Here is a 24,622-nt window from a genome sequence, read left to right as displayed (position 1 = left end):
TAACGCATGCAAAAACCTAATTTTAATGAACCGGTCTGCACTCCTTATCAATTGTACACACAGTCTCAGATCACATGCAACAGGCCCACCAATAGTACACATTAGAGATGGCCGATAATATCGGACTGCCGATATTATCGGCCGATAAATGCTTTACAATGTAATATCGGAAATTATCTGTTAGGAACTCGCATGCCTGCCGTTTTCGTGACCCCAAGATGCAAGAACCAGGAGAGCGAAGAGGAGGTAGGATGAGTTTTAATCTCATGTAACAGAAAATGAAGCAGTCTTGCATAAACGTTCCAAGCATAGCGTGTGATCTTCGAGCACTGATGAGTGCTCGAGTGGAAACATAAATAGACCTGCTGATTCGCAGCAGGTGTGGACCGGCTGCCAATCAACGGCAGATCAGTGAACGAACAGTGCTCAGCGGAACAAACAGGAAGTGGAAACCAAAATAAGAGCACTGATAGGAAGTACATTCAAAAACAAGGAAACAAACAGAAATTAAGTGACCGATCGTCACATTATCGGTATCGGTTTCAGAAAGTAAAATGTATGACTTTTTAAAACGCCGCTGTACGGAGTGGTACACGGACGTAGGGAGAAGTACAGAGCGCCAATAAACCTTAAAGGCACTGCCTTTGCGTGCCGGCCCAATCACATAATATCTACGGCTTTTGACACACACAAGTAAATGCAAGGCATACTTGGTCAACAGCCATACAGGTCACACTGAGGGTGGCCGTACAAACAACTTTAACACTGTTACAAATATGCGCCACACTGTGAACCCACACCAAACGAGAATGACCAACACATTTCGGGAGAACATCCGCACCGTAACACAACATAAACACAACAGAACAAATACCCAGTACCCTTTGCAGCACTAACTCTTCCGGGACGCTACAATATACACCCCCCGCTACCCCCCCCCCCCCCCCCCCAACCCCGCCCACCTCAACCTCCTCATGTTCTCTCAGGGAGAGCATGTCCCAAATTCCAAGCTGCTGTTTTGAGGCATGTTAAAAAAAATAATGCACTTTGTGACTTCAATAATAAATACAGCAGTGCCATGTTGACATTTTTTTCCATACCTTGAGTTGATTTATTTTGGAAAACCTTGTTACATTGTTTAATGCATCCAGCGGGGCATCACAACAAAATTAGGCATAATAATGTGTTAATTCCACGACTGTATATATCGGTATCGGTTGATATTGGAATCGGTAATTAAGAGTTGGACAATATCGGAATATCGGATATCGGCAAAAAAGCCATTATCGGACATCTCTAGTACACATCATTTTATAGTTTGCACACACTGTTTAGCGCATGGTATTTGGATCTTAGTAGATCAGGCCCATGGGCATGCTGAACAACAATTGTCATAGCATTTTTATAAAATTACACAATCCCTGTTAGGTTAGAAAAAGAAAAAACATTTATAATTGTCTTGGTAATTATTCCTGCACTAACAGATCCTTATGACTATAAGAGAGGTGACAAGAAAAATTATTTGGGAAATAAACGCCAGACTTAAACTAATGCTGCTTCTGAACATTAGATTAATTCAGCCTGTCTGCCTGCCTCTTTTGCTGATAACGTGGAATATTGGCCATTTCCTTCTTTTCTGCAATCAACCAAGAAGAGAACATGCTAATTAACTGATAACGATTATTAAAACTCTAAGAACATGTCAATTTAGATTTTTCAGCCTACCACTGCAAGCAGTGAAGATGTATTGTAAGACATGATGCTTGTACAAAATAATAAAAACACATCCCTTAAACTGAATGGAGAAAATTGTTTTTCAAATGCAATCTAAATGGAATTATTTGTTGTTCTTACCTGCAATTTGACCTTCAAAGCATCAAGGTTCATCACTTTATTCTGTAACCCACACAGAAAAAAGGCATTGTTGGAAAATGCACATGCGCAGATGAAAACATACACATAATGTGAATATATAAAAGCAGAGAGCTCTGTTCCAACCAGACATTAAACAGGGATTGCATCAAATAACCACACTTTTCTTGTTATTTAAGCACCAATTTCATAATGACTTCAGAGTCAATTTTGAGTCTGGCATCATATTCTTGAAATGGTTATATGCGGCATCTGCTTCTTTGGGTATTCACAGATGTATTGTCCCTGCTTTGCATTTTAAATAAGCTGTTTAAGTAACTAGAATACAACGTTCCAACAGGAAAATGTGTTGACAAGACCTAATGTTGTGCATGTTAATGCTATATTCTGTATGCCTGTAATTGTTTCTTAAAGCGTAAAACCTAATTTCAAATGTATTTGTTAACTGAGAGAAATATTTTGGGTTTAGAGCAGTGGTTTTCAACTGGTTTGTCAGTGGGACCCACTATCACCCCTTAATGATAATTGGTCATCACTACAAAGAGATGTTTACTCCTGAAATCACATAACTTTTGTATCGTATTCTAAATTACTGAGATGTGCAAGTAAGAATGACTCGAAACTAAATTTGTTCTCATCGCTCACTAAAAAGAGCCGTTCAAAAAGCTTGACTCGTTCGTGAATGTTGCAGCTATACTAGGCAAAGACCAATGACCCACTGAAAACAAGACTGCGACTCGCCTGTTGAGAGTATCAAAAAGGGCATTTTTGGGGTGGGCAGTAAGGAGGCACGTTCTTGGAACGTAACTCCTGCGAAGAGCGAGGATCTATTGTCCTCTGTCAGCCCCTGTCTCGTCTGATCTTGGAAGCCAAGCTGGGTTGGGCCATTTTCGTAATTGGATTGAAGATTGCGCAGGGGGGTACAAGGTGCTGGTGCCCCAAGTTGCATCAACTTGGTAGTGTGGTTTGCCCAGAGGTTCTAGAAACTTGGCTTAGACCTCTGTAGAATCTGCACGTTTCTCCTGTGCTTTTGTGGTATTGTGTCTTGTGATTGACTGCAACCAATCAAGAATGCAGTCCATCTCTCACCCAAAGTCAGCTGGGATAGGCTCCAGCTGACCATTTACAGTTTAATGCATCTGAAGTTGTTATTATTTATGAAAAAACAAACATTTCTGGTGGATTTCTGCAAGACAACTGTGGTTTTCTAAACATGTTTTTACAAAACCCAAAATCAGTGAAGTTGGCACATTGTGTAAATTGTAAATAAAAACTGAATACAACGATTTGCAAATCCTTTTCAATTATATTCAATTGAATATACTTCAAAGACAAGATATTTAATGTTCTGAGAAACTTTATTATTATTCTTTTTGCAAATAATAATTAACTTAGAATTTAATGGCAGCAACACATTGCAAAAAAGTTGGCACAGGGGCATCTTTACCACTTTGTTACATGGCCTTTCCTTTAAACAACCAACACTCAAAGCGCTTTGAGTACCTTGAAGGTAGAAAAGCGCTATACAAGTATAACCCATTTACCATTAATGTTTGGGAACTGAGGAGACACATTTTTGAAGCTATTCAGGTGGAATTTTTTCCCATTGTTGCTAGATGTACAGCTTAAATTGTTCAACAGTCCGGGGTCTCCGTTGTCGTATTTTACGCTTCATAATGTGCCACACATTTTCAATGGGGGACAGGTTTGGACTACAGGCAGGCCAGTCTAGTACCCGCACTCTTTTACTACACGTGGCTTGGCATTGTCTTGCTGAAATAAGCAGGGGCGTCTATGATAACGTTTCTTGGATGGTAACATATGTTGCTCCAAAACCTGTATGTACCTTTCAGCATTAATGGTGCCTTCTGTCACACTCTGCCCCTGCAAACCAGACTTTCAAACCAAGGATGGCAAGGCACGCAGTTGTAAACAGTTTACAAACATTTATTTCAAAGTCGCATGCGTTAAATCAACTATAGGCCTAAATAATTAATCAAAATAAGCATATTCAAACTTTATCAAATAATCAAAAGGTAAATCATCCATTATAACAAAATACATGTATTCCCAATCAAAGGTCAATAATCAAATATGTCAAAGTAAATAATTAAATAATCAAAACAGATTTAGCAAATCAATTAGCAATCAACAAAAGTAATTTAACCGGTTACAACACAACATAATCTCATCATCAAAATAATCACCTCAGTAGATGTTTGATGCATGGAGACTTTAGCTTCTGCTCAGGACAGAGAACCTCATCCGGCAGTGACGGATAGCAGACTGTCAGAAGAATTGCATTTTACATTACATAGTCCGTAGCCTCTCCCACTAGCTGGGACCTGATTTAAATGTATATATGATCCTGTAATTGTCTTCCATAGTCTTTTTCCTCTTTTCTACTTCTTCATCTTCTTCGTGTACTCTTTTAGCACTCGATTTTCCTTGATGCCCTCCACTCCCCTTCTTTCCTCTCTCCCCTCTAGTCCTATCCACGTCCATACCTTCCTCATACATCCCATCACTATCCCCTTCCATCTCGATCCAGTCACAAAACAGCTTATGCACAACCGCCAAGAAGATTTAGATACTCTCACTTGTCAGCCACCACTCCTTGGTTTACTTCCGCCTTCACTCCCACCAAAAGGCGATCCCGCCCGTATCGTCCAGTGTCCTTGCGTAACACCCAGCTTTTGAGAACAATGGTTCGGCCCAAATTGGGCCTAATCAGTGAGGGCAGGTGTGTTCACCTATATAACGACCTCAGCCACACCCTGACTCTTTTAGCCACTAGTTCAGAGCAATTGTGAGTGAGAGGTTATAATTTGTTTGAGTGCATGTTTTTACTGAGTACAAAGATGGAATGTTTTTTGTTTGTCCATGTTGTGCTTCCTAATTAATGTGCACAGTTTGAGAGGAAGTTGAAGGGCAAACAGTGACAGTGGGGGGGTCAAACTGTCACACCTTCACAGATGTGTGAGTTACCCATTCCTTGGGCACTAATACACTCCCATACCATCACAGATGCTGGCTTTTGAACTTTGTGCCTAGAACTATCCGGATGGTTCTTTTCCTCTTTGTTCCAGAGGGCACGACGTCCAGTTTTCAAAATCAATTTGATATGTGGACTCGTCAGACCACAGAACACTTTTACACCTTGCATTAGTCCATCTTAGATGAGCGCGGGGCCCAGCGAAGCCGGTGGCGTTTCTGGGTGTTGTTGATCCATGGCTTTCGCTTTGCATAGTAGACTTTTAACTTGCAGATGTAACGACCAACTGTAGTTACTGACAGTGATTTTCTGAAGTGTTCCTGAGCCCATGTGGTGATATCCTTTACACACTGATGTCGCTTTTTCATGCAGTACCGCCTGAGGGATCGAAGGTCACGGGCATTCAATTTTACGTGCAGTGATTTCTCAAGATTCTCGGAACCTTTTGATGACATTACAGACCTTAGATGGTGAAATACCTATATTCCTATTGCTCATTGAGAAATGTTGTTCTTAAACTGTTGGACAATTTGCTCATGCATTTGTTCACAAAGTGGTGACCCTCGCCCCATCCTTGTTTGTGAATGACTGAGCATTTCATTGAAGCTACTTTTATACCCAATCATGGCACCCACCTGTTCCCAATTAGCCTGTTCACCTGTGGGATTTTCCAAATAAGTGTTTGATAAGCATTCCTCAACTTTCTCAGTCTTTTTTGCCACTTGTGCCAGCTTTTTTGAAACACGTTGCAGGCATCAAATTCCAAATGAGCTAATATTTGCAAAAATTAACGTTTTCCAGTTCGAACATTAAGTATCCTGTCTTTGTAGTCTATTCAATTAAATATAGGTTGCAAATCATTGTATTCTGTTTTTATTTACAATTTACACAACTTGCTAACTTCACTGGTTTTGGGTTTTGTAGAATGTTTAACAAGTACACTCAGCAATATCAGTTGACTTTCATAACAGAATAACTACATTGTGAAGTGACAGCCGACAAGTGCATGCTCACAAACAGTTACAGTGCATCTCATAAAAATTCTGAAAGCATACAATTAGACTGTCAAACACCTGGCGATCAATGGGGGTTCTCTCAATGTTAGCAGGTATTGTCTCCAGCTCCCCACAATTCTGAACATACTGTGTGGAGTCAAAATTAGATGGACTAGAAGAGGACTGCAGGGTAGATTACATTAAATCATAAACATAAAAATATGGCAGGTGTTGATGGTGAACAACTATACAGCTAGGTGGAATAGATAATATATTAATTGAGTATACCTACTTGTTTAAACCTGAGCAGGTGCTGATGGTAAAAAATCAAATTTTACAGAAATAAGCAAATTGGGGACTATAATGCAGCTGGTACAAAATAGCATAATTGAGCAATGCCAAAATGGCAGGCAAAGCCATCTGAAGACCATCACTCACTTTGTATTACCACTGACCAAAAATTGCTTGTTAGTCCATTGGATATTTTTGCATTCTTTCAGAAAGAATACATTTTTTAGGATACAAAAACAAACCCCATATTTTGTTCTTTAATTGAGTGACTTTAATTAGTTGAGTGACTTTGTTGCACAATCAAGCGAAATAATACTTTTTCTTTTTGAGGCACAATACTTTTTAACACTCTCTAACGCTTGTCTTCTGGCATTCCTTCAATATAAAGCCACATTTACAAAGCAAAGGGGAGGCAGCGTAATGGTGAATTTGAAAAGTGCAAATGCTTTGACTGCTTTGGGCAGCACAGGGGATAGTGCATGTGCCTCACAATACGAAGGTCCTGAGTAGTCCTGAGTTCAATCCCGGGCTCGGGATCTTTCTGTGTGGAGTTTGCATGTTCTCCCCGTGACTGCGTGGGTTCCCTCCGGGTACTCCGGCTTCCTCCCACTGCCAAAAACATGTACCCGGGGATAGGTTGATTGGCAACACTAAATTGGCCCTAGTGTGTGAATGTGAGTGTGAATGTTGTCTGTCTATCTGTGTTGGCCCTGTGATAAGGTGGCGACTTGTCCAGGGGTACCCCGCCTTCCACCCGAATACAGCTGAGATAGGCTCCAGCACCCCCTGCCACCCCAAAAGGGACAAGCGGTAGAAAATGGATGGATGGAAATGCTTTGACTGCTTTGGCCAACCACCTATTGTATAAAAATACCATTGATCTTGTCTAATGCGCTGTAGTCACACCAGTGTGAATATGCATTAGGACTTTTGAATTGGTCACAGTGGAAAGCAACGCCTTTAAAGCCAATAATTCAGCTTGATTCAATTTTGTCATCTCCGCTAAACTCTTGTTGGAGTGACTAATAGACATCACCTTCGTCTGATGATCCAAGAGTTGTTTCTGATTGAACACAACCTTGGCAATATACACAATTATTCTCGCTTGAACAGATTTAGGCATTCTGAGTTGTGCTCGGAGGTCTCTGGAGGCAACAATATAAGATGAAGTCCTGCGAGAGTTCTCAGACTGCATTGTCAGGATTCTGTTGTGCTTGTTGCTGGAGGTGCTGTTAAATACATTTTTAGAATTCCTCCAAGTTTACAAAATTATTAAGAAAAAAGAAAAATTGCATAGTTTTTAGGAATGGGAATCAATGTCAGAATGCATCACAGCTCGGGATGTATACCGAGTATCAATATTTTCAGGTACAGGTTCCTAATTGTGTCAGTCCAAGAGGACCGTTAAAAATCTGAACTAATGATACAGTTAATTTTACTTTTTTATCCAGTTGAACGTAATTATGACACGCGCGCCTTGTCACAAAGCATAAAAAAAGACATGATGGAACAGCCAATCGGAGTCGATCTTTTACCGCCCCACTTCCGGTTACACAGTATGTGAAAGTAAACAAAATCATAGGTTTATGCTTCATTAGAATCGCTGATGTAATCAATGATAACTAAAAACAGGATCTAAATGCAGGAATTGGCTTAATGTGACTGAGATGCTGTCATTGAGAGGAAAAGGCGAAATCATGTTTCATGTACTTGACAAACACTCACCTCGATAGACCTGGGCTAGCCAGGGGCCAACTCTCTATACATGACAGCACTGCACCCTACTGGGGCCATCTCTGTGGCTGACACATGGCCACCTTAAACTACCAAACTAACTCCAAAATCCAGAGCCGAACAGTTCCCAAATTACTTCTACGTGTCAGGTGATATGTTTCTTTTGCAAATATGATGACTCCTTGTCGCCATAAAGCTGTGTGAAAAACACCTGCTTCTACTGCAGCCAGTTGTGGATGCAACCACTGATTAAATATCTTCATTGGTAAGTTCATGATAACCTGACAGCTTCTAATACTATTGTTGGGCTACCAATGTTGAAATAATAACTGATGCATCTTTGTGTGAGCTTTATTTTATTTGGAAACATGTCAACTCAACTTTATTGGTACATTGTTATAGTGCTTTTTCTTACCTGTCTTTTTTTATTAACTTAGAAAGTTAATAAAAACATTCAACTAATTCTAATGTATTTGGTTTTAATACAGATGCTACAAAATGAGCAGGTTAAAAACAATGTAAAAACTTTTTTTTTCCATATTGCCCTGCCCTACGATCTGATAATCGGCTTGAAATCATCACTAATAAGGAAGCAACACTACACAAAAGCTTGTATCACAACAACAAAAGACCCTCAAATTTCAGTGTCTCGCGATCCAGTAATCCACAGGCCAAAATCAATCGACTCAAAAAAGTTACAATTTTAAGTAATACGATAAGCCATAAAGTTGCTCAGAAGCAAGATAGCATCCGGTAACAGGTCTCTAGTAGCCGTCTGTTGTCACTTCATCGCATCGCGTTTGCGTAGCTTCAAAACAAACCCACCTAATATGCAAATTGATGGTTTTGTTTTAGAGTGTATGAAATATTTGATCTGGAATAAGTTATGACATTATATAACGTACTATGTAAAAGTAAAAGGTGTGTGCTCTTCCTACTAGATAGATATTATTTACAGCTGAGTTTAAATGTAATGAATAGAAATACACTGAAGGATCTGTGTGGTCTTTACAAGATGATGACATAGCTGCATTGTACCTTGCACGGCAAACATATATGACTTGTGTAAGACTACCTACTCAGTGGCCTAGTGGTTAGAGTGTCCGCCCTGAGATCGGTAGGTTGTGAGTTCAAACCCCGGCCGAGTCATACCAAAGACTATAAAAATGGGACCCATTACCTCCCTGCTTGGCACTCAGCATTAAGGGTTGGAATTGGGGGTTGAATCACCCAAAATGATTCCCGGACGCGGCCACCGCTGCTGCCCACTGCTCCCCTCCCTCCCAGGGGGTGATCAAGGGTGATGGGTCAAATGCAGAGAATAATTTTGCCACACCTAGTGTGTGTGTGACAATCATTGGTACTTTTTAACTTTTTAACTTAAAAAGCAAATATGTTAAATGATGTTAACCTCTTGTGCCAATAAAAAATTTAATAATTCAATTTTTAACATTTTTATTTACACCACTTACATATTGTACCGATGAATACCTATATTGATGAGTGTATGGTATCAATACAATTATAATGGTATACATCCCGACTCACAGCTAAAACTAAACTAAAGAGAGTTAACTTTATAAACATTGATATAAAAATCATGTATACTCATTGCTTTTCTGACACTTTTAATGTAATGTATGGTACATTGTAAAATGGCACATAAGAAGAAAACTAAGTTATAAACAAAGCCAAAAGATATGCATTTTTACAATGTGACTTTGAATACTTAACACGTATGTTCCACTCTGCCTCGAGTTGTATACTATCTGCTGCAGGCTGTGATACCTTGGCCACATTTTTTCACTTTTAAATACTTATGTAATTTAAAATATTCTAAAATTACCCAACTAAATTATCGCATGTGTTTGTAGGGGACAAGCAGTAAGAAAATGGATGGATGGATTTGTAGGATTAGTGATGTTTGATTCTGTTTGAGACACACAATCAAGTGGAGCCCTCATTTGGCAAAGACAAATTTCATTGCTTCCATTGCGATTACAGAAATCATAGTTTGTTGAAAAAAAAAGGTAAAATAATTTCCTCTCACACACTTAACCCTACTGTCAAACTAGGAGAAATTGGCAAACTGTCCACAAATCGATCATATACCACACACACACACACACACCTTTTTTATGCTGGCCTACCGCTAAAACCATCCAAGTTAGGGGTGGGCGTATTGATCTAAATATCGATACTATCAATACCAAGGTAGATAATGTTTTAGGATCGATACTTTGGTTGCAGTTTCTCGTCTTTACATCCAGCAAATAACTTTTTTTCCTCAATATTAATGTGAACGTATCATCTCTCCTCATCTGTCAGTGCAAACAACACCTCTCTTTCTCTCTACTCTCTCTACTGACTTTATTTTTCACAAACATCTGCCAGTAATAGAAGTTATTTGTTGTTTTGTTGCAATTTTTTATATTTAAATTTTTGTTAAATCGATGCATTTTTTGTTATTTTGGACTAGTATGTTTTTTCCTTAAATAAGTGTGTTTCATTGAACGTAATAAGGGAATTATTTTAACAAATGTTATACTAATACATTGTTTTGTATTGTTGCATTTTGTAATTTTTTTTATTTGAATAAAAGTGTTGTCGTAGTCATAATCAACCAAGTAAAGGCAGATTCACAAAATTATTCAATGAGTATAACATTTCAGAGATCAATGAGAACATTCAGACTCACTGGAAAATTAGGGGAATGTATGATGGCATCAAAAAAGCATTAGGACATGCTCTGATCAAAACACAAATCTTCTATCGAAGAAGTTATCACAGATAAAGGCCAGTACTTGGAGAGATGGGTGGAACACTACTCCAATCTCTATCCAGATAGAACATAGTGTCTTTCTCAGCCCTTGATGCTGTTGAGTGCTTGCCGACCATGGAAGAGCTTGATGCAGTACCAACTTTGGATAAGCTCAGTAAGGCCATTGACAGCTTCGCCTTTAGCAAGGCCAGAGACAGAGGGGTGACTGCAACATCTCCCTTCTCAGCGTCTTCGGCAAAGTCTTTGCAAAGATCATCTTGAGTGGACTACAGACGTTGGCAAAATGAGTTTAATCAGAATTGCAGTGCGTCTTACAAGCTGAACGGTCAACGATAGACATTGTCTTATCCTTTCGCCAACTCCAGGAGAAGTACAGAGAGCAACAGAAGAGGACAGTGCAGTTTAACGGCAGCTCCACCAGGCCCTTTGATATCTGCAGTGGTTTCAGACATGGCTGTGTTTTTGCCCCTACGCTCTTTGAAATGTGTTTTGCCCTGCTCTCAAAACATGCCTTCGGCACTGCATCAAAAGGGAATCTTATCTGCGGACCAGATCAGATGGCAGAATTTTTCATTTTAGCCGCTAGCCAAGACAAAAGTCGGTGGAGCTTTGATCAGAGACATGCTATTTGCTGATGATGCAGCAGTGACAACTCACACCCTGCAGGAGCTGCAGGCACTCAATGATCGTTTCTCTAAGACCTGCAAGGTCTTTGGTCTAACTATCAGTCTAAAGAATACCACAATCCTGGAGCAGGATACAATGGAGCAGCCAACCATCACCATTGATGGCTATGAGCTTGACTTTGTGCACCAGTTCACACATCTTGGCTCCACCATCACTGACAATCTCTCCTTAGAAAATGAGATCAACAAGAGGATAGGGAAGACAGCTCTACCAACCCCAAACTGACATTGAAGACCAAGATGGCAGTCTATAATGCATATGTTGTCAGCACCCTCCTGTACAGCAGCAAGACATGGACCACTTATGTCCGGCAGGAGATGAGACTAAACTCCGTCCATCCGAGATGTAGCCACCGTATCCTGGGCATATCTTCGAGAGACAGAGTGTCGAACATCGAGGTTCTGTCCCAACCAAGTAAACCTTCCATGCATAGTAACTCTGCTCAGACAGTGCAGGTTGCGTTGGTTGGGTCATGTCTATCACATGGACGATGGGCGAATTCCGAAATACATTCTCTATGGAGAGCTAACATCTGGGAGGAGAACCAGATGCCATCCACAGCTGCGCTACACAGATGTCTGCAAGAGGGACATTAAATCACTTGACATCAGTACTGAGTCCTAGGAGGACCTTGCAGTCGACCGCAAAAGTTGGAGAAGCATCCTGAATCAACACCTCAAGTCAGAGAAAGAGAAGCTGAAGAACGCAGAAGCAGAAAAAAGGGCCCACAGAAAGGAGCAGAGCAACTCTAATAGACCAGAGACCACATTTTAACGCAACATTTGCAACAGAGATTGCAGACATAAGCAATGCTGCAACAACCGCAGACAGGACAACCAGGACGTACACCCATGATCAACCTTGATCGACGGAGGCCTAAGATGACATTTCAAGTCAAAGTATCAGTATCAGTATCAGCGATACTAGGCCTGTATTTACTTAGTATTGGATCGACACCAAAATTCACAGTATTGCCAACACCTAATTCAAGTACAAATTACAATGCATACGGTGCTGTAGCTGGAAGTTATGTTTAACTACGATTCTAAGGAGTTGCTTACACCAGACCATTTTAGTGTTAAGCCTGGTTTATATGATTTAATAGGACATCTGCATAAACCTTATCATTACATAGAAACAAACAGGACTGTAAGAGACATTTGAGAGACACAGTAAAACAACAAATAATTGCGCTGATACAGTAACCACACACATAAATATACGAGTGATTTCAATCAAACTTTGTTAGATTGTCTGGATAAAAGGTGCACATACAGAAATGTATTTGTGCAGTTTGAGGCACTATAGGATCAGTGGACGTTCCAGAATTAAAATGCATTACCGGTCTCTTCATCGCTGTTTCTCAATGAAGCAGAAAGTATATGCCTGCTAACATACAAACAGATTGCTTGAAACAAGAAGTCTGATGCCCTGCAACTTTTACACAGTACCACATGTGCCATCACAATTCTAGTGAATATAAATAGTGACAATCACCACATGGATGGATGCTCTATTTGTAAGCTGGCGTTAAAAGCCCATGTGCCCTCTTCCCGGTGTCTTGTGTTGCTCTGGTTGGCTGGGAAAAGATCACATGTTGCTTCTTGTAGAAATCCAGCTAATCCTGGATTATTCACCCTCTGTTCCTCTTTCTTCACTACTGCTTTCTTTTTGGGGGAGGTTATGCATATTTTATAATTTATGTTCAGCCGCATCCTTCGATTAAATCCCAAAGTTTTTAACCTCAAGCTCCCTCAAACATAGTTCAGACCTTTCCTTCAAGCATGTGCATTCCTTCTGGCATGAAAAAGTCCCGGTAAACATCAACAGACTGTTCCCTTGGAAGTGTTGCATTTCAGTGGTTATTTGAATGGGAAGAAATGTGTATATCACCATTTGTCTAAACCTTGAACTCTTGAGTGGGTTATTCCATGTTTTTTGTCCTTGTTTCACTGCAACCTAAAATTGTATTTTTAGAATCATACAACAGAATGACAATTGACTGTGTCTTTACATGTGCTGTGCAGTATTATGTAATATACTGTATCTTAGTGCGACATAAAAATGTATAATTTAATTCTGTATTTTTTATATCCTAATTTTTACACCTACGCTTCGGCTAAAGTAACTGCATTAATGTCCATTTTAACGTCATTTGAAATACCTTTACGACAAGAGCCGATGGGAGTATAGATGTTAACAAATTGCAGAGATGGAGCACAATGGAAGCTAAACCAACAAAACCCGATGAGAAATTGGTTCCACAAAGAGGGATAAGGGGAAGTCTTTTGTTTGGCTTTAAAAAGTCAGATATCAACCAAACATCGGTAATCTGGCAAGAGATTGCTAGTGACCCAAACACGTCTATTCTTTTTTTAATCACTTTATTACACGGCATGAAGAAAAGTACAGAGATAGTGTTGTGGCACTGTGACAAAGTACTAATGTTACATCAAAACCACGATGCGATGAAAAGAACAAAACACACCAAAAGAGCCTGAGAGAGGCTGTTGTCCTAAGTCATCGTCTATGACAAGTCATTTCAAAGATAACAAGAAATTACAGATGCCATCTCTAAATGCATGTATGTGGACATAACCCTTGCATTCGCAGTCCAAAAGAAGTGCTGGCACTAGGGATGTAATGTAAACATCCATCCATCCATTTTCTACCGCTTATTCCCTTTGGGGTCGCGGGGGGCGCTGGAGCCTATCTCAGCTACAATCGGGCGGAAGGCGGGGTACACCCTGGACAAGTCGCCACCTCATCGCAGGGCCAACACAGATAGACAGACAACATTCACACTCACATCCACACACTAGGGCCAATTTAGTGTTGCCAATCAACTTATCCCCAGGTGCATGTCTTTGGAGGTGGGAGGAAGCCGGAGTACCCGGATGGAACCCACGCAGTCACGGGGAGAACATGCAAACTCCACACAGAAAGATCCCGAGCCCGGGATTGAACCCAAGACTACTCAGGACCTTCGTATTGTGAGGCAGATGCACTAACCCCTCTTCCACCGTGAAGCCCGTAATGTAAACAGTATAATGATAAACCGCGGTAACATTTCAGATGGTTACTAATAACGTTAACATTTTTATTTACTGAAAAAACTTCATTTATTATTGCATTTTAGGCAACCCCGCTTACTTCCTGGAAACTGATTCATATCTGCGCCGGTGCAGGCGCACTAACGTCGTTTGGCTTGAAACATGCCGGACAGCAACTACACAGACTTTGCTCCGTAGAATTCCTCTCAGACTACACGGAGCCAAGCGCTTCGTTTAACTTCCTTTTCCCTCGCTTAATTTCCATGGAGTCTCAGCTTGCATTCAAGAGCGCACTGCTGCTATTAGATGACTACAGGTGTCGAAAATATTGGAGACAGACGCATTTGTCCTATGCTAAAAGTATACCGTGGAGTAGATGTTGCTTTCATTTTCTTAACACAACGTCCTGTTGTGACTGATAGTTAATGACGTGAGGAATCATGCAGCATGCGATGTGTAGGGAACGTTGCCACAACTTGTTTGTAGTTTCTTCTCATTTGTTTACTGGGATGGTCATTCGTCCTTTAACTAGCTGCTAACGTGTTCAGTGTTACGATATCATAAATACGAGCTAAAATGTTTAGTTATCTCTTCGAATTGAACGCAGGCTGTGAAGATTGTGTATTAGATGTAAGAGGTATCACTCGTGTTTATTTTTGTTGGTTAAACTGTTGCAGTGAAACACACTGTGTTGGAGAAGAACAAAGCTTGTTTATTAGGTTTGCTCTTCATTAGCCAAACTGCTTTGTGTTTTATATTGATATTAAAAAATATACACCATGTTTTTACATGTTGTGGATTTGTTCATTTCACAAAGTTACTTTAAAAACCATTCATGTGACATAGCACTTTGTTAATGTTTTATGGTGTATAGTTAATTCCTATATGACATATTTCTGCTCAAACTCTCAATGGATCTGTCCTGATACAGCATGTACATGTAAATGTGCATAACTTAAAACAATACTTCTCTGTATTAAAATATAAACTTAACGATAAAGGCATCATCTAATGTGAAAAAGCTGACAAGTTGATACTATTAATTAACATAAAGGCAAATATTTGCCTTTTAATTTATGGATAATGTTTATAGCCTTATTAGACATTACATTCACACACCGAACAAACACTGTTTGTTACCTAACATGATGAATAAACCTGATTAATAATTGTGTTTTAACAATGGATAAAAAAAATAATCTTAATTATTAATTTGGCCATAATCTTGCAGCTCTATATAAAATACTAGACCTCATGTATGAACACTATTTTTATTTAAATGGACAAAAGTGCAGTTACGTCCGTTGGCCATCAGGTGCCATCTTGCAAAATTCCTAATCTTTTTAAATTTGTTTATCTCTTATGTCAATAAAGTGCTATCTTGCACAATTTTCACATTTATTTTTACTTCATTATGTTATTTTGTTTCTGCCATCTTACTTCGTTTATAATGCTTGTGTTGTTGTCATGTGCACATTCAATTTTAACTTGAGGTACAAGTACACAGTACTTATGTACAGTAATGTTTCTTCTTCAAAAGGAAATCATTTTGAACGTGTTTGTGTTCATTTCAATAAAACTTTGTTAAAAGATTTCAGTATAAAAATTATGAGTACATTTAAATATACCGCGATAATAATAAGCATGATAAATTTGGTCAAAATAACCATGAGAAGAAATGTTTATACCGTGACATCCCTAGGTGGCACTAACGATATATCTTACTGTTTTTTTTATTGTATTGTCCATTTTAGATTAAAAAAAATTCAGTGACTTATATCGGGATATATATTTTGTCTATACCGCACAGAAAGAAAGATTACGGCCTCTGCTATGATCACAGCTTTCGTGCCATTCTGCATTCTTTCCCTATAGTAATTAACTCTGAGTCAAATATCATTATAACACCCTGTGTTGCAAGACATGGAGAAAGAAAGAGTGCACCAGCTTTAAATGTCTTAACAAGTCTGCAAATCTCTGGGCCATTCCAATAACAACCCTCTCCCTGCTTCTACCAGGTGTTTTGTTACGCCGTAGTGACTGTTTTGGACTTATGTCTACTTTTTCCCTGTGTGTGCTTTTTTAGTTTGTGTCCCGGGCTTTTAATTTTTTATTTCACTTCCTCTTTATGTGCACAGATGTCCACACCTGCTACCTAATTAGCAACCGGGGCACACCTGAGCCTGGTTGTTAATCAGGCATCTATTTATTCCGGTGCTGTTTAAGTTCCGTAACTTATGCATTTATTTTAGCATTTGACTTCCTTTGCTCTTTTTTCCCGACGAGACAAGAGTCTGTTTCCTTTATTTATCAAATCATATCATTTTACTCACCGTCTGCCTTTCGTCTGCTGCATCTTGGGTTCACGCTGCCAAAGCTGCGTTCCAGCATCCTGACATGTTATTTATTTAATGAACACCTTTGTGGAGATTTAGCTTCATGTTTCTACTTTATGTAAAATGTGTCCGTGTCTGGTTTTCTTGTCTTTTGGAGTGTTGTACTTGATTGGCTACAAAGTTAATTTCACATTGTCAGGTCCATCCTTGTATCCTTGAAACTTTGAGTGCTGTGAAAAACAACTAGACACTTTTTGGCACGAGAAAATACAAATAGATACGCTGGAGTCGAATAAGTCCCATAATGTATTGGACCGCGGTTAATTACAAACGATTGGTTGTAGACAACCAAATTGTATCCTACTGGGAACCCTCCAATTGTCAATGACACTTACATGTACAATATATGTATCATAGAGATAATATTTAGCATATTTTTAACAAAGTTAATGTAAAAAAATTATGCAAATTAAGGATTGTCAAATTGTGCTTGTGTGGTGGCTACTTAGGTACATTTATTCGTCATGTGTTATTAATAGAGCTGTCAAAGTTAACGCAATAGTAGAGTGTTAACTATGATTACCTTTAACGGCAGTATTTTTTTTAAACGTGCAATTAACATACACGTGTCCTGTATGACCCTCAGTCCATTCAGTAGGGTGGGAAAATGTAGATGAGTTCAGTAACTGTTGAGTGGCAAGCAGGGGAAAAATAGCAAGCAGAAATGGACAAAGAAAATTGCACATTACTGAAACTTCCGTGTTTAGATTATAGTTTAGTGCAGTGATAACATAAAATGTTGATTGTTACTGTAGCTGGTTTAGTAACATGGCATAAATGCTCAGCAGAAAGCAAAGACAGTAAGCAGAAAGCGGAACGCAACTTTTTAATCTGTTTGTCATCAAAACATGTCAAGACACCTTTTTTCAAACCAATCACACACTTCCAGCTTTTAAAAAAGACAAACATTTTGCGTCATCCATCCATCCATTTTCTACCGCTTATTCCCTTTGGGGTCGCAGGGGGCGCTGGAGCCTATTTCAGCTACAATCGGGCGGAAGGCGGGGTACACCCTGGACAAGTCGCCACCTCATCGCAGGGCCACATTTTGCGTCATATTGGATCAAACTACACTACCCTAAATGACAAATGTGGTCATGCTGTGATTGTCAAATGTGTTTCGTAATGTAATCTGTGGTATTTGTACCGAAATAAATGCTAGTAAATTAGTTGAGGAATATAGGGAAGGATATTTCTTGGCAGGCGGAAATAGTGTGTATATTCTTTAATAACATTTTCTGGTTGATAGTACAGCAGGCTGAATATTATACTTTATTAATAAATAGAGAAAGTTAAGACATTGTCATGCAGCGATATGAATATCATTAACTTACACAACATGTAATGTACAGAATATCAGAAGCATTTATTCAGGTAGAAATACCAGAGATTATATTACCTAACATCTATGACCATCAAACTGTGATTGCAACGATCCACATTTTGTGTTATTAATGCACAAAACTGGTATGTAAATACGGAAGTAAATGGTAAATGGGTTACACTTGTATAGCGCTTTTCTACCTTCAAGGTACTCAAAGCACTTTGACACTATTTCCACATTCACCCATCCACACACACACATTCACACACTGATGGCGGGAGTTGCCATGCAAGGCCCTAACCCTGACCCATCAGGAGCAAGGGTGAAGTGTCTTGCTCAAGGACACAACGGACGTGACTAGGTTGGTAGAAGCTGGGGATCGAACCAGGAACCCTCAGGTTGCTGGCACGACCACTCTTCCAACCACGCCACGCCGTCCCAAGTGTAGCTTCTCTTCTCTCAATGCAAGTGCTCCTACAGCAGGAATACAAATTCTGTCAGGGATACACCAATGTGGTTCAAGTAATTTTTTTACAGTCATTAAAAGTGTGTTTATGTCCATTTTGTGTTGAGCTGTTTAAAAAGTAAAACCTTATTAATGATGAAAAATTAAATCTATATGCGATTATTGGGATTAATTTCAAATTAACTTTGAACAAAATTAGATTAACATTGATTAAATATTTTAATTGTTTGATAACCCTAATTATTAATAATAACTGAGGACCATCCTTTATTCACTGCACATTCATGCTACATTGGTGGCTAAAGCTGCCCTGGGGTCAACTGTCAATTTTCCCTTGCAGCCTCTCTGACCACCACCAAATGTTCATTCACATGCATACACCAATTTGAGTGGCACTGGGAGAAAGATAGGTGAAATGTCTTGCCCAAGGACACAACGGCAGTGATAAGAATTGCGGAACCTGGATTTGTACCAGGAACACTCAAGTTTCTGGAAAACCGCTCCACCATCCGACTGCCCCTTAACGCCACAGACTCAACAGGATTAGCTGAACAATAAGAAAAGGCCATTTCCCATTCCGGCTAAAATGTTACTGGACTGTAAGGATGTATGCCAAAGCACCAGCAATCCTCGCTCTATTTTCCACTGTTGTGTACAAGCCTTATTCGTGGTTATGGAGCACTGCGGCACAAAGCAGTATATTGTCAAAGCATTGCCAGTGTTTTGTAAAGACAACAGGACTGGCAGTTTGAAGAAGACAGAGGGATGTTTTAGAATTTGGTAAGTAAAATTTGGACTCTGCTGTGCACTCATTTTAATGCATATTTAACAGCACAACCCAACTTTAATGTCAAACAAATGCTCACTTAAACAACACTATATTTTGGGATAACGTAAAATATCCAAACACAATTCTTAAAGGGGAACTGCAATGTTTTTGGAATTTTGCCTATCATTAACAACCATGTAGGAAAGACAAGATGTGTTTTTTTAATGCATTCTAACCATACTTGCCAACCCTCTCGGATTTTCCGGGAGACTCCCGAAATTCAGCGCCTCTCCCGAAAACCTCCCGGGACAAATTTTCTCCCGAAAATCTCCCGAAATTCAGGCGGACTCAGGTCTTCCACAATATAAAAAAGCGTACCTGCCCAATCACGTTATAACTATAGAATGATGGAGGGCGAGTTCTTGGTTTCTTATGTGGGTTTATTGTTAGGCAGTTTCATTAACGTCCTCCCAGCGTGGCAACAACACACAACAACAGCAGTCACTTTTTTGTATACCGTAAAGCAGTTTGTCTGCCGTAAACAGCAATGTTGTGACACTCTTAAACAGGACAATACTGCCATCTAGTGCATTTGATGAAAGCACTTTTGTGCGTGCCACACAGCTATGCATCATTAGAGAGGGTGTTCAGCATGGTTCGAAAAATAGTGACAGAGAATAGAACAAGGATGGACAATTCAACCATTAACTCAACAATGAGTAGATGAGTGTTATGTGTGTGTATATGTGTAAATAAATGAACACTGAAATTCAAGTATTTATTATATATATATATATATATATATATATATAGCTAGAATTCACTGAACGTCAAGTATTTCTTATATATATATATATATGAAATACTTGACTTGGTGAATTCTAGCTGTAAATATACTCCTCCCCTTTTAGCCACGCCCCCGTCCCACCCCGACCACGCCCAACCCCACCCCCCTCCCGAAATCAAAGGTCTCAAGGTTGGCAAGTATGATTCTAACTCATAAATGAACGTAGATATAAGGCTACTTACAACGGAGCCAATGGGAGATCCTCTATTCCGCCCATAAAACCCGGTGAATAACCATCCAAAAACCGCCAACAATACTTCATTTACATTTCATGACTTGAATATTAACCAAGTATTAGTGATATTGTTATTATAAGCGCTAACGCAAACAAACGATTGATAGCGTTATGATCACAAGCTTGTGTGCTGACATTGACAATATTGACTGGTCAGCTGCTTTCTCGCTTCCTTTCTCGTAAAAGTTTATTGTAGATCATACTTCTACTATCACCTTGATAGTAGAAGTATGAAGATGTAATGCGACAACTTGGTACACTTTGACAGCCAATTTAGACCCGGAAAGGGCAAAAAAATTACGCAAAAAGACGCTTTGTTCAACCCTTTTTTTTTTGTAAACAGGAATATATGAACATCCTAGCAGTCGGTTTCTGAATGAAAGCAGACATTGTAAAGTAAGTGATGTTTTATTATGTTTGTTGGCTCTCATGAAGTCTGCAGTGAGTTAATCAGTGATGTATTTGGAAAAAAAAGCAAACGTGATGCGTTTTTGAAATTCTTAAAATGATCAAAATATGTAAATATTAAATGTTATTATAAATGTGCCCATTACTACATTTCGTATATACTTACATCATGTATATAAAACCTTGATGGAAGTGTTTGGATGTTCTTTTAAGGGCTTCATAGGCACCATGTGGCGGCTTTCATAGGCTTCATTGAAAGCTGACTATTGAACACATTTATTTAATATTTACAACGCATAAAAAAGGAACATGTGTTCTTGTCTTACATAAGGATTGTGAATGATAGGCAAAATAAAAAGTGCAGTTCCCCTTTAAGAGTTCCCTAAACATGTTTTGCATATTATCTTTATTTGTTATACTTCTATATATATATATATACACACACAATATGTCTGCAAGTTGTATGTACTGTATGTATGTGTTTTGTACTAATTCTGATGAATTATTGGACATTTTCATTTTAATCAGCTGTAATTCCACATTGCATGCATTTCACCAAACAAAAAAACAGACCATATGGAAGAGAGGTACTTCCTATAAAGCATGTAGTCACTGTTCGGGTGCACAACCCAGAAAAACCTAAACACTGTCCAAAAGTAAGGTTAAGTATTTATGTACTGCACAGTACATAGCAATATGAAATGCCCATTTATAGGTAATAAATGCTAGATAAAACACATATTTAAATAGGATGTTACTATTACAACAAACACTTTTCCATTACCTAGAGGTAGCAACAGACATAAGTGGCTGTTTATTTTCTTGTGGTGTAGTACTATGAATATAAAGCAGAATGTATGTGCATTAAAGTCATTTGAAATTCACTTGGCTCAGGATGTATACTATTTCAGTATTCAATTGTCCATATACCGTACTGTCTAATAAGATTTTTAATCTCACTGTTCCACACAGGTTTTTATATGTGTACTTTTCTGGCAAAATGCTTCGACTGGGTGCAATCATCTTTGTAACCAAGCTCATGGGATCTTAATTTCATATCTCTCATGACGCTCTCATCAAATTGGACTCTGTGAATTTAAAGACTTAGGGCTAAATCTACTAAAGTTGTGTGTGTACTAAAACATGTCCAAACTTTATAGTGCACACAAAGCTTTAGATTTACTAAGCTCGTGCGCAGAGGATTGCGTATCTTAAATGAGCAAAGTAGCGAGCACTATTCGTTTAGCCTGTCTATCTTCACGTATATGAAGAGTATATGCAGATTATTAATAGTAGGAGTAGGAGATGCAAATATATTTTAGCGCTCTGCTCAAGAGTGAAACTGTTTTGCGGCCATTGTTTTATGTCTCTATTTAAATGGTTGCACTGCAGTCAGAAGGAGGCGATCGCTGCAATGTCAGCAATGAGACGATGGAGAGCATGAACTTCCATGCTGGTGTTGACGACGAAAATGGACAAATATTAAACAGGAATAAAAATATTATACATATTGTCTTTCCAGCTATTCCATCTTTGAGCTGATGAAGGAGTTAAGGGTAACACTTTTTTTTCTGGATTTTTGCCTATTATTCACAATTCCTATGTAAGATAAGAACACAGGTCTTCCTTTTTTTTGTGCATTGTAATTTGTAAGTACAAGGTTGGTAACAGTGAAGCTAATGAGAGTCATCTATTGCGCCTATAAAGCCCTCTAAAAAAACGCCAACTACACCATTTAAATGTCGTGACCTGCATATTAACCAAGTATTGTGATATTGTTATTACAAGTGTTAACACAGACAAACTATTTTTAGCTGCGCCGTGATCAAAGAGCGGTAAACTAGCTTGTGCACACCTCACTTTTCGTATTATTTACATTCTGACGAGGACTGTTTGCAAAAGGTTTGCCTCTTTTTTGTATACCATCTTGGTTATCATACAGCCAAACACTGCAAGTAACAAACTGTGTTTGTTTGTGTATCATTTAGCGAAATCAATGTCACCAACATAACAAACTGCTGTGACTAATTCAGTTGTATTCATTTAAAATAGTCAAAATTATAATTCGGTCCAGCCACAGTCCACACACAAACTCAAACTCAATCACTCAAGAGATGTATCCTCTCTGGGCAAAGCAGGTGCTAGATTGTACATCTCTTTCCTGTTATCTTTAAATTGGAAGGCGTATTCTTTTGATTATTCTCCCAGCACCCACTGCCATCAATAACAACTACACATCTCTGCAAATGATGAATTTCATCTTTCAGAAATTACAGTAACTTGAAACCTCACAGAAAAGGTTTGTATTTATTGATTGAAAAAAGATGCAAGGTCTCATGCAAAAGCAAAGAAGGTGGCTTTTGGTATACTTGAGTGACTATGAGGAAAATTGATCAGTTAATAAATAGTCAATTCAAAAACGTTTCTCTTCGGGTGGAGGAATCTCTGCAGGTGTTTTATTTGGAAGAAGAAGGCTGGTGTATTTTTGGATGTGGGGTTAGGCTTAATTACTTTAATTAGTTAATTTTGGGCATGGTATGGATAGTTTTGGTGTTAATAGATTATTGCTAATGTATCAAAATTAAATGTCAAACCCAGAATTTGTGTTCACCGAAAGTGAAAGGTTAAAATCATGGCTTGACCACGACTGAAATTTGTATTTTTTTTATTTTAATTTTTTTTAAAGCTTTTAACCACACTGGTCAGATTACTGTTTTTATCCCATAGTCCTGAGTCCTGACTTATTCAGAGTCATGTCAGATGTTTTATATCATACAGCATTTATTCAAAAAGTATGTTGTAGGTATGTGTGTTTAATGTTTGGACAGTATAATAATAGTTGTACATTTATTAGGGTTACCAAAAGATAACACGTTACTGCATTCGATAAATCAAAAAAATGTTAATCGAGTATACATGAAGATTAATCACACAATTTATTTTGACCGCACATAATCCTTTAGCGCAGATAGTTACCTGAAAGGTGGCGATAGTGATGGTCAGAGATCAGATCAATGCATACATCAGTGCAGGGATGAGTGAAGGGACTCCAACTGGTGTGCTTGCTGTCAAATGCATCCAAACGGGACTTCAGATTAAACTTTTACCACGTTTTGAGCAAATAAATGTAAGTAAAAAAAAAAAAAAAGTAGAACTGCACGTTTTATAAGAATTTTGAACTAATTCACAATCCTTTTGAGAGACAAAAAAAACATGTATTTTTTTTCCTGCATTCTAATTTGTAATAATCTGCTCGTTTTAGGTGGCTAGCAATGGTGCAAATGGGAATAATCAATTTTGCCACTAAATCACCCAAAAATGTGACCAAAAACCACCAACAATACTACATTTACTGTACAACTTGTAACCTGAATATTAACCAAGTATTTGCAATATTGTTATTATAAGAGTTATCGTAGACAAACTATTTTTAGCCACGTCGTGATCTAAGAGCGCTAACTAGCTTGTGCAGCTGCAGTGTTGACATACTGAGCTGCTGCCTGTTAGCTGGTGAAAGATAATTCTAGATTATAAAGTCATGTCTCTCACCTGGATAGAAAAAGGTTGTGGACATAAGCCGAGAAGTTGGTCATCTGTGACATTCAACTTATACCCGAGATGGCAAAAAAACACAAAATAAGCTAGTTTGCGCCACTGGATTTTTTTTAACCCTTTGCAAAGATTCTGATTAATTTTTCATCTAAACGGCAAGATCTGAATATCGCATCAGTCAGCATACCAGTGAAAGCAGACTTTGTACAGTAAATA

General features: G+C 38.7%; 1 protein-coding gene across 3 annotated transcripts in view; it reads right to left on the bottom strand.

Annotated features, from left to right (window-relative positions):
• Positions 1 to 24,622, bottom strand: part of LOC133610720 (ras-related protein Rab-26) — a 133,284-nt gene that overhangs the window by 91,182 nt on the left and 17,480 nt on the right. For 2 of the 3 annotated variants that reach the window (XM_061967264.1, XM_061967267.1), the window contains one exon: positions 1,855 to 1,896. The exons of the other annotated variant lie outside the window; for it this stretch is intronic. In XM_061967264.1, coding sequence (XP_061823248.1) covers positions 1,855 to 1,896 — 42 coding nt within the window. The remainder of the gene's footprint in view (positions 1 to 1,854; positions 1,897 to 24,622) is intronic. 3 annotated transcript variants of the gene reach the window in all.

Source organism: Nerophis lumbriciformis, linkage group LG11, assembly GCF_033978685.3.
Source record: "Nerophis lumbriciformis linkage group LG11, RoL_Nlum_v2.1, whole genome shotgun sequence".
NCBI lineage: Eukaryota > Metazoa > Chordata > Actinopteri > Syngnathiformes > Syngnathidae > Nerophis > Nerophis lumbriciformis.
This window is presented reverse-complemented; position numbering and strand designations above follow the sequence as displayed.